At 44.9% G+C, this 11959-nt stretch overlaps 1 protein-coding gene across 1 annotated transcript in view; it reads right to left on the reverse strand.

Annotated features, from left to right (window-relative positions):
- The window catches only part of TMEM128 (transmembrane protein 128), a 16842-nt gene extending 5458 nt beyond the window's left edge, over nucleotides 1-11384 (reverse strand). Inside the window, exons 1-2 of the mRNA XM_007948780.1 lie at nucleotides 11288-11384; nucleotides 6412-6553 (exon numbers count right to left, since the gene is read on the reverse strand). Of these exons, the coding sequence (XP_007946971.1) occupies nucleotides 6412-6553; nucleotides 11288-11384 (239 nt within the window). The remainder of the gene's footprint in view (nucleotides 1-6411; nucleotides 6554-11287) is intronic.
- Between the last annotated feature and the right edge of the window lie 575 nt (nucleotides 11385-11959).

Genomic DNA, 11959 nt, shown 5'->3' on the forward strand with positions numbered 1-11959 from the left:
TCCAGACCTGAAGGGCAACTAGGGGCCATAGTCTCAGTGGTTACACCAGGCTCCACTGGACCAGCAAACCTGGTCCCCACCTTTTTTTTTTTTTTTTTACGTTTGGCATTTCTTAAGTTGAAAGAACTGAAGGAAAAATTCTAGCCTCAAGTTGCAATACTTAAAGATTCTATGGGCATTTTTACTTGGGTCCACTATCAACACCCATGGAAGCAACAATCAAGAAATCAGTCATTGTACTGCACTGGGCAAACATGCTGCAAAAGACCTCTTTAAAGTGCTAAAGAGCAAAGATGTCACTTTGAAGACTAAGGTGCGCCTAACCCAAACCATGGCATTTTCAACTGCCTCATATGCATGTGAAACTTGGATAATGAATAAGGAGGACTGAAGAAGAGTCGATGCCTTTGAATTGTGAAGAATAACTAAAAATACCATGGACTACCACAAGAACGAACAAATCTGTCCTAAAAGAAATGCAGCCTAAATGCTTCTTAGAAATTAGAATGGCCAGACTTTGTCTCACCTACTTTGGTCATGTTGTCAGAGGTACAGTCTCTGACAAGGATATCAGGCTTGGTAAAGTAGAGGGTCAGAGAATAAGGAGAAGACCTTCAATGAGATGGACTGGCACAGTGGCTACAATGATGGGCTCAAGCACAGCAAAGATTTTAAGAATGGTGTAAGATCAGGCAGTGTTTTATTCTGTTGTACAAAGTTACCACTATCAGTCAGAACCAATGACACCTAACAATACTGAACAATACAGGAAGCATCAAAGGAAGATGAAAGGAATACACACAGTCACTGTGGCAAAAGGAACTGCTTGATGTTCAACCATTTCAGGAGGTGGCATATGAACAAGAACCAATTGTATTGAAGGAAGAAGTCCAGGTTACATGGAAGGAACTGGCGAAAAACCAGGCTCTAGGAATTGACAGAATACCCACTGAGATGTCTGAACAAACAGATGCTTGTGCTGGAGGCATTTACTCATTTATGCCAAGAAATTTGCAAGACAGTTACCTGGCCAACTGGAAGAGAACCATATTTGTGCCCATTCCAAAGAAAGGTGATCCACTAGAATGTAGAAATTATCAAACAGTATTTTAATATCACATTCACACAAGACCATTCAAAACCAGTTGCAGCAATATATTGACAGGAAACTTCCAGAAATGCAAGCTGGATTCAAAAGGGGACGTGGAATAAGGGATATCATTGCTGATGTAGGATTGATCCTGGGTGAAAGCAAAGAATACCAGAAAGATGTTTACCTGTGTTTTACTGACTATGCAAAAGCATTCAATTATGTGGATCATAACAAATTACAGATAGCCTTGTGAAGAATGGGAATTCCAGAACACTTAATTGTGCTCATAAACAGCCCGTGCATAGACCAAGAGGCAGTCTGCAAAAAGGGCATGGGGCGGCATCCTCTAACTTCACGAGGAGGAGAGAGAATCTCTATCAGCATCAACAGTCTAAAGCTAGATCCTCTGAGGTCAAGGTCAGACCTGCCAGCACATTCCAACCTTTTCACCAACCATCCCTCTCACGACACTATTTCTTCTGCTGGGTTTGCTAATTCATTGCAATGGCCACACAGAGTTCACAGACAATACACATGATTTATGGGGTTTAATAGGGAAGTAAGTTCAGGAATTCTCAGGTTCAGATATGCTCTTTGATCAGGAGAGCTTCCATTCAACCACGTCCAAAGGCACGCCTCTCTTTGACCCTTAGCCTCTCGGCCTGGCCTCTGCCCTGCTCAGGCAAGTTTTACAAAATTCTTTTAGATCTGCTGACAGGTGAACTTAGGTGCACCCCACTCTGCCAGCAAGCCTCCTGCTGAAAGGCACGCAGCTAACCACAAGCCTGGTAGTTCAAACCCACCAGCCACTCCTTGGAAGGAAAGCTGGGCTTCCATAGTGATACCACCTTGGAAACCCACTCAATGTCAGTGAGTTTGGTTTTGGCTGGAAATTCAGGAGGGATATAATCAAGGTAATATTTTGGATGTTGTGGATTTGTTTTAATTGTCTTCAACTTCACTTTGAACTCACAAATGAGCAGTTGATGGTTCCACAATGAGCTCCTGGCCTGGTTTTGGGCGAAGACACTGAGCTTCTCCATCACCTCTTGCCACAGATGTAGCCAATCTGATTCCTGTGCACTCCATCTGGCGAAGTCCACATGTATAGCCTCATTTGTGTTGTTGAAAAAAGGTATTTGCAATGAATTAGTCGTTGGTCTTGCAAAATTCTATCATGCAATCTCCAGCATTATTTCTATCTCCAAGGCCAACTTTTCCAGCTACCAGTGATTCTTCTTTGTTTCCGACTTTTGCGTTCCAGTCACCAGCGATAATCAGCACATCATGATTGCATGTCTGGTCAATTTCAGACTGCAGAAGTTGGTAAAAATCTTCAATTTCCTCATTTTTGGCTTTGGTGGTTGGTGTATAAATTTGAGTAACAGTAGTATTAACTGGCTTTCCTTGTAGGCATATAGATAATATTCTATCACTGACAGCAATGTACTTCAGGATAGATCTGGAAACATTCTTTGTGACGATGAATGCCACGCCATTCCTTTTCAATTTGTCATTCCCAGCATAGTATATCATATGGTTATCTAACACAAAATGGCCAAAACCAGTCCATTTCATCTCACTAACGCCTAGGATATCAATCTTCATGTGCTCCATTTCATTTTTGACAACTTCCAATTTTCCTAGATTCATACTTTGTGCGTTCCATGTTCTGATTATCAATGGATGTTTGCAGCTGCTTTGGCATTGTGCCTAAGGCATTTGACTGATAACCAGAAGGCTGGCGGTTCAAACCCACCAGCCCCTCCTCGGAAAGAAGGCTAGGCAATCTACTTCTGCAGTGATACTACCTCAGAAACCCAAGAAGGGGTCACTATGAGTCGGATATGACTCTACAGCAGTGGGTTTTGGTTTGGCTTCTCATATTGAGGCGTGCTACTTCAGCAACTGGAGGCCCCAAAAGCTCTACTTTGTCCATATCATTAAGGTAGACTTTACTCTGATGAGGCAACTCTTTCCCAGTCATATTTTGAGCGTCTTCTGATCTGAGGGTCACCATCTTCTGGCACCGTATCGGACAATGTTTCAGGGCTATTCTTAAAATTTTCCAGTAATATATCAGACAGTGTTTCGCTACTATTCTTAAGGTTTTCTGGCCAATTCTTTGAGAATGGATGCCCTCTTCCTTCTTCTGAGTCTATTTCAGTCTGGAAGCACCACTGAAACCAGCCCACCATATGCACCCCTGTTGGCACAGCCTCCAGCCTCACAGCAACATCATGCCACCACAGTATGACAAACCAACAGACCAGTTCACCTCCCTTAGCTGTTCCAACCGCTCCACTCACTTCCTGGGCTACCCCCCACCTGTTCTTGCCAGCCCTGTCTGCCGCTGCTCCCTGCCACCTGATAGCTGTCCCCTGCCCGCCTTACCTTTTCTGGCTGCCAGCCCTAGACCACAGCTAAAAAAGCCATATTAAGTAATTCATGGCACCACACAGTCATTCAAACAGAACCAGGAGACACTGCATGGTTTATAATCAGGAAGGGAATCGGGAAGGGAATGTGTCAGGGTTGTATCTTGTCACCATACTTATTCAACCTGTATGCTGAGCAAATCATCCAAGAAGCTAGACTTTATGAAGAACACAGCATCAGGATTGGAGGAAGAATCATTAATGACCTATGATGATATGCAGAGGACACAACCTTGCTTGCTGAAAGTGAAGACCTGAAGCACTTACTGACGAAGATCAAAGACTTCAGTCTGCAGTATGGATTACACCTCCACATAAAGAAAACAAATATCCTCACAACTGGACCAGTAAGCAGCATTGTGATAAACAGAGAAAAGAACAAAGTTGTCAAGGACTTCATTTTACTTGGATTGGATCCATAATCCTTGGAAGGAAGGCTGGGCAATCTACTTCCGTAGTGATACCGCCTAGGAAACCCAAGGAGGAGTCGCCATGAGTCAGATACAACTCGAGGGCAGTGCACTGCATTGTTGCCTTGGTTCCATTATCAATGCTCATGGAAGCAGCAGTCAGGAAATCAAAAGATGTACTGCACTAAGCAAATCTGCTGCAAAAGACCTCTTTAAGGTGTTAAAGAGCAAGGATGTCATTTTGAAGATTAAGGTATGCCTGACCCAAACCATGGTATATTTCAATCGCCTCATATGCATGTAAGAGCCGGACAATGAATAAGGAAGACCGGAGAAGAACTGATGCATTTTAATTGTGGTGTTGGCAAAGAATATTGAATGTACTGTGGACTGCTAAAATGAACAAATCTGTCTGAGAGGATATAGCTTGAATGCTCCTTGGAAGTGAGACTGGCCAGACTTCTTCATCTCTTGCACTTTGGCCATGTTGTCAGAAGGACCATTCCCTAGAGAAGGAGATCATCTTGAACAAGTAGAGGGTCAGCAAGAAAGGGGAAGACCCTCAATGATATGGACTGACAAAGCAGCTGCAATGAAGGGCTCAAACACGGCAAGGATTGTGAGGATGGCGCAGGACCCGGCAGTTTCATTCTGTTATACACAGAGTTGCTAAGAGTAAGAACTGACTGGCCAGCACCTAACAGCAGCAACTGTGGGTAGTTTTCAAAGACCTCTCTTCTGCTGGAGTGTGCAACCTCAATGGGGTAACCTTCCTCCCAGAGTGAAGAACAATCTTACTGCCTATAGCTATCCATCATGCCATCCACATACAGCGTGTAAGCACATATACAGTTTGTCACTGCCTATGGCTATCCATCACGCCATCCACATACAGCGCATAAGCACGTATACAGTTTGTCTGTGGTATTAAAATTCCATGGGGTGGGGCAGGGCTGATCAGGAGTAAAGCAGGTTCCTTGGGGGAGTATGAGTGAAGGAAAGGTTAAGCAATGCTGCGTGGAGCTGAGTTAAGAGCCTGGTGTCACCACAATCCCTTTTTTTGTTCATTTCAGTTCCCATCTTCACACAAAATCCTGGTTTGGCTACTCAGCCCAGATATGGGAAAGGATATGAAAAGTAACTGGAAAAACTGCCTGAACATAGTATGACCCTCCAGGTCAGTGGTCCTCAAATCTGGCTATGTCTCAATCACCTTTGTGACATTTTGTAAAGGAAGGACTCTGCCTCTTGAACAAACACCCTGAGAAGCTGGACTGTATGAAGAAGAGTGCCACATCGAGATTAGAGGAAGACTCACTCACAACCTGCACTATGCATAGCAACCTGCAGATGATACAACCTTGCTTGGCAAAAGTGGTGATGACTTGTGAAGCCCTTACTGACAAAGGTCAGTCTTCAGTATGGATTATGCCCAAACACAGAGAAAACAAAAATCCTCGCAATAAGCAGAATCATGATAAATGAATAAAAGACTGAGGCTGTCAAGGATTTCATTTTACTTGCACCCACAATCAATGCCCATGGAAGCAGCAGTCAAGAAACCAGAGGTTATACTGCACTGGGCAAATCTGTTGCAAAAGACCTTTGAAAGTATTAAAGAGAAAAGCTGTGACCCAGAGCACTAAGGTGCACCAGACCCAAGCCATGGGATTTTTTACTTTCCCCACATACACGCAAAAGCTGGACAATGAGTAAGGAAGATCAAAGAATTGATGCGTTTGGATTATGGTGTTGGTGAAGAATGCTGACTACCATGAAATGGCCAAAGAACGAGCAAGTCAGTCTTAGAAGGAACAGAAGCACAACGCTCCTTAGAAGTGAGGATGGTGAGAAAGCGAGGATGAGGAGACCTCCTCAGGCTTACTTCTGACACATTATTAGACCAAGGGCATCCTGTTTGGTGGAGAGTCAGAGAAGAGGAGGGAAACCCTCGATGAGATGGACTGACACAACAGCACCAACAGTGGATTCAGACAGACGAACGCTCACCAACGTGGCACAGGACCAGGCAACATTTCATATGTTACACGCAGAGCAGCCCTGTTCACTGGAATGACTCCCTGGGAAAACAAACACTGAGACCCTGTTCTCAGCCCCACATTCTCCTTCCCTTCCCCCCTCTACACCTGTGCTTTGTCTTCACAAACGCCTACAGTCGGAGTTTTCACCCCTTCATCTTTCCCAACTGGCTTACAACCTTCCAAATGTCATTACCTTCCCCATTCTGAAATACATTTGTGCTAAATTCACACTGAAATGATAATCCCATCCACTCTGCTGTAAGTGCCCAGAGCACATATTCTCTCCTTGATCCTCGTGTCAAGTGCACCTCCAACAGAGAGCCTAGCAGAATGGAGGTGCTCACCGAGGCACTCAGTTGAAAAATGCAACTGAGAAGATGAAAAATAAAGACAAGGTGTTTAACTTGTGAGCAATAAAGCCTTCTTACCTACTAGTGTGGATGTTTTCTTTAATGGTTTTAAAGAAATCAACATAATAGGTCACAGCAATGGACGTCAAAATCCAGAATCCGGAATGGATATTAAGCCTTGGAAGAGGTTTCTCCTTTTTCTCAACAGCTGTAGAGGTTTCTGGAAATAGGGGAGATTTCAATTTATCAGGAATTTCATGTTGAAAAAGCACACCTAATTTTAAACCAAATCATTTTCCAAAGCTTTCTAAACTCTGGATCCTCTCCGACCACATCCCTGATTTCCTGTGCACAACCATCCTGACAGGTTTATATTTGCAGAAATAACAACTAGGAGCCTGCTATAATACAAAGGTCCCTGGGGGTCACAAATGGTTTATGCTTGACTGCTCACTGAAAAGCTGAAAGTGCAGATCCATCCAGTGGCTATAAAATATGCTCAATAATCAACTCATTTCCTCTAAATAAAATTTTTAATCAAATTTACATACTAAGTTACTCTGAAGGCATGATGCCACCTGGTAGTGTAGGAATTTTTACATTATGTTACACATTTCATCTACGATAATTGCTGTCATCAAGTCTATTCTGACTCACAGTGACCCTATGTGACAGAGTAGAGCTGCTCCCTAAAGTTTCCTTGGCTGTAAGGAGCTCCAGTAGCACTGCACCTAAGGCATTTGACTGCTATCCACAAGGGTGGCGGTTCAAACGCACCAGCCATTCTGTGGAAGGAAGATGGGGCAATCTACTTCCATAAAGATTTATCGCTTCAGAAACCCAATGGGGGTCAATGTGAGTTGGAATCAACTCGATGGCAGTGGGTTTTAAACTTTCCAGTAGCAGATAACCAGGTCTTTTCTCTCACAGAATAGCTAATGGCTTCAAATAACCAAGCTTTTGGTTAGCAGTCAAGCACTTAACCATCACATGAGGGCTTCTTGAAAGGTAATTAGTCTTATGGCCCTGGGTCACCCTTTTGTTGTTGTTATGTGCCATCAAGCTGGACCTGAGTCAGAGTGACCCCTCCTTGGGTTTCCGAGATGTTATCACTGCAGAAGTAGATTGCCCAACTTTCCTTCCAAGGAGTGGCTGGTGGGTTTGAACCACCAGCCTTCTGGTTAACAGTCAAGTGCCTTAGGCACTATACTACCAGAGTTCCCTGGGTCACCCTTAGGGCCTGGAATATAAAGAAAAAAATAAAAGATACTATGGATTGAATTGTGCCCCCCAAAAACTACATGTTAGAATCCTAACCCGTTGTGGTAGTTACGTTTCCGTGCTAACTTGGCTAGGCCTGATTGGGTGGCTGGGCAGCTAGATGTAGTACTTCCCATGATGAGTTTGGTAATCAACTCCATGGTGGAATCTACTGTGAGCTGCTTTAGGGATGTGGTCTGCTTCCTATATATAAGAAGCCTTGGGGAATGGTCTCTAGCTTATAGCACGCTTGAACCCTGCATGTAGCTGTGTCATTGTTCAGCAGCCTGCCATGTTCTACCAACCTTGGGACTTTCAACGGACTTGCATTAATGGCCTGCCATATGGTTTGGTAATATCAGACTGTGTGTTTTTACTTGTCAACTTTGGGCTTGTCAGCCTCAGCAGCCAGCAGCTGCATGAATGAAGAAAAGCCTCCAGCTTCAGTGGGCCAGGAGCAGGAGGCAGAGCTGAAGCCCAAGCTTGAAGGACTTTCACCCAGCCCCTAGAGCCTGGCACTTTGAACTCAGATTTACAGCCTCCAAAACTGTAAGAGAATGAACTCCTGTTTGTTAAAGCCATACCATTTGTGGTATATCTTCTGCAGCACCAGGGAACCAAAACACCCCTATACCTGTGGAAAGGAGCCCTGGTAGCACAACAGTTAAGTTTCAGCTGTTAACCAAAAGGTTGGTGGTTCAAACTTACCCAGTGGCTCCATGAGAGAAAGACTTGGTGATCTGCACCAAACTCACTTTCCATTGAGTCGAATCCAACTCACAGCAACCCTATGGGACAGAGCAGAACTGCCTCATAGGATTTCTAAGACTGTAATCTTTACAGAAACACACTGCCACATCTTCCTCCCATGAAGCACCTACTTTCCTGTTAGCAGCCAAGTGCTTAACCACTCCACTACCAGAAAACCAAAAACCAAACTCACTGCCGCTGAGGCGGATCTGACTCATAACAACCCCTCCTTGAGTTTCCGAGGTGGTATCACTACAGAAGTAGACTGCCCAAGCTTCCTTCCAAGGAGTGGCTGGTGGGTTTGAACCATCGGCCTTCTGGTTAGCAGTCAAATGGTACTACGCCACCAGAGGCTCCTCCCATAAAGATTACAGCCTAAAAAACTCTAGGAAGTGCAGTTCTACTCTGTCACATCAAGTCCTTCTGAGTCTGTTTTGACTCAGTGGCACCAAACAATAGCAGCATAGCCTGGACGTAAGCCCATTAGGGAACAGGGTTCTCTTGGTTATGTTAATGAGGCTAATTAGCATAGGGCATATCTTAACCTAATCCCTTCTGAGATATAAAAAGAACAGATTAGGCACAGGAGGAAGCACAAATGATGGCTCAGGAAGACCACCAATGAACCGAACGATACCGGGGCCAGAGCAGCTGAGACAAGGATGCTTCCCAGCGCCAACAGAGAGCTTTCCCTTAGAGCTGGTGCCCTGCATTCAGACTCCCAACCTCCTAAATTGTGAGAAAACAAACTTGTTCTTTGAAGCCAAAAAAAAAAAAGGGGGGGGGAGGATAATTAAGTCTTGCTAATTAAGAAACATGCAAAAGGCAAACATTAAAGCACAACATGGGCTTGCAATCTATTAAGAGTGCTCCTTGCAATCTATTAAGAGTGCTCCTTATAAACTAAATGTTTCAATTATTTTAAACATACACAAAAGTGGGAAGGGTGCAGTAGAGTTCTAGTCCTAGCCCGGCCCTGTCTAGGCAGGTGAGAGACAAGTGTTTTCTTCCATTTGGAATCAGATTTGAAAGAATGGGTCAGAGGAGTTCCTTTTAACAAATTCCCCAGGTGACTGTGACATGTTCTCTCTCAGTTCTGCCAATAATCAGGGGCCTAGATCCCAGGTTCTCTGCCTTTAGCTGCTCATGAGATTCCCTGGGGAGCTTGTCAATAATACAGGGCACACCTTCAAAAACATACAAACCACCATGCCTGGCCATGCTGTTTTATTCTGAAACAGTAATGAATGCACCTGGTCCAGGCACTCTCTCCCATCCTAACTGCACTTCCCAGAGGCATCCACCAATGCCAACGGCTCCTCAATCCTTCCAGAGGTATTAACACACAACACAGGTTATCTGTTTTGTACCCAACTGGTAGTAACATAGTTCTGCACTCCCTTTGAAAGTCTTCCACGCTTGTCCAAAAAGAGTCAGCCTGGTGTCTCACGTACAGATATACTCCAGTGTATTTAACCAGCTCTGCTCACGGGGCAATCGGGTATTTGCAGTTATTTGGAATTACATGCAATGCCACGGTAAAACACTTGGCACAAACGTCTTTGGGTACTTGTCCCAGTATTTCCCTTTGAAAAGTTCTTAGGAGTAAACTGGTGAGTATGTTTCGTTTTAACAGCTACAGGCAAACAGGTAGCATATTTAAAAAAAAAAAAAAAAAAAAACAATAAATGATTTATTTGGAACCACAGTAGAGTTTGCCTTGGTTTAATTAGTAATAAAACATTATTTCTTATTTTAACAAATTACAAATTATCTTTAGTAAAGAAGATAGTGAGGGGAAGGCAATGGGAATAGGCAACAGGGGATCGTAGAGAAGGGGAAGAATGAGGAATGGTAGTGAGGAAGAGAGGCAGTTGCCCAAATCTTAGTCTTTCAGCTAATAAACTGAAGACTCCTCGAGCATAGAATAATTTGTTTCATGGGAGATTTAAAAAATATGGTGGAAGAGGGTACTTTTAAAACCCCTTAACAGTCATGAAATCTCAAAACACCCAGTACTCTGGTCTCCCAAGGCGAATGGATTTATCTCCAATCCCAATCATGAGGATTGTATTTCCTCGGATGCTTCTATCTATTGTCACTAGTGGTTTATTTTTCCATATACTTTTTACATATCTGTCAGCAGTCTGGTACAATCCCTCGTCTCCTCCCACATGGATAATGGCAAAGCTACCTGGCTGGTTCCTCTGCCTCCAGTTCCTCCATCCTCTAATGAAAACTTCATTCCATTCATTCATTTAATAAATACCTCTAACGGCTGTGTGTTGTTTTCTTCTTCTGGTTTATTTCTCACTATTCTTCATACACATCTCTTCCGCCTGACAGGTCTCTACTACGTTGTAATGCCATGCCTTTATTCATTCCCCACACCACTATCCCCTACCTTTTCTGGAATGCCTCTTTCTCACCTACCCAAGCCCTGCTGTGGCCGTTACGTGTCATCGAATTGGCTCCAACTCAGGGTGACCTAAGCCTTACTGCCTTTCAACTCAACGTTACGCTTTCCATGAAGCTGTCCCAAGCTACTCAGCCCAAACTGGTACCTGTGGGCCAATATACCTTTTCATGCAATAGAATGAGTAGCATACTTAGCTCTTTTACATTGTTCTTTCTTGCTTTATGAGTTACACTTGTTCAGCTAACTCCTGCTTTCCCAAACAGGTAGCAAACGTTTTGTACACCACCACTCCAGGGGATTCTGAAGGCAGCTGACATGAAGACTCGTGGGGCTACGTAAACTCTAAGGACCTTTTACGACAATAAACACCCGACTTTCAAAACGACTTTGTAACCATTACAGCCTCGGAAACCAAAACCCGGAACCTCCTGACTGGAGCGGGCGGGGGAAAGCCCGCGGGGCCAGCAGTCTCCGGACGCCTCGCCTCCGGGCACCTCGGAGCGCACCCTGGGGAGAGTGCCTCACCCGGCGCGGCGTCGCCCTCGCTACTCAGCTGGGCCTCGGCGTCCAACGGGATGAGGTATCGCCGCCGCAGCTGCTCACGAGCCCTCAGAGCGTCCATCTTGCTCCCGCCCCGAGGCGCGGCGGAAGTGACGTCACCTCACGCTCTCGCAGCGGCGCTCTCCTGACCGGAAGGTGGGGCTTAGGGTGGAGACTATAGTTTCTTCTCACTTTTAGTAAGTGAGCCTCTAAGGTGGGGTTGGATGGCCGCTTCTGCGCCGGAATACACAAATGTGATTGGCATTTCAAATAGTGATCCTTCGCTGGTCGAAGAGCTCCCAAGTTTATTCCGAGCCACGGAAGCATAGAAGGACCAAAATAAGTGATGCCGCTGGGTTCGCGTTGGGAAGAAACGCTGTGGTTATGAAAAGTTGTTTTGTTCACATTGCTTCCCGAGACTTCCCTGGCTCCTCTGTGCCCAAAGCAAAAGAAAACTCTCTTTGCAGGCCTCTCTCTGCCCCCAGCTTTCTTAACCCTGCTCTTCAGGAGTCGCCTGGCTAGAAATGAAAGGATTGGAGGCAGCCCCAGGAAGGGGATGCTGGGCCGGGAGCTCGCACCTGCAGCTCAGCCTCAGAACCGTAGGCAGGAAGCAAACCTCTCTCGGCCTGTTTCCTTTTCTACGCAGCGGGGAGAGTG

The sequence above is a fragment of the Orycteropus afer genome, unplaced genomic scaffold, assembly GCF_000298275.1.
Source record: "Orycteropus afer afer isolate SDZICR_OR568_19922 unplaced genomic scaffold, OryAfe1.0 scaffold00224, whole genome shotgun sequence".
In the NCBI taxonomy this organism is placed as follows: Eukaryota; Metazoa; Chordata; class Mammalia; order Tubulidentata; family Orycteropodidae; genus Orycteropus; species Orycteropus afer.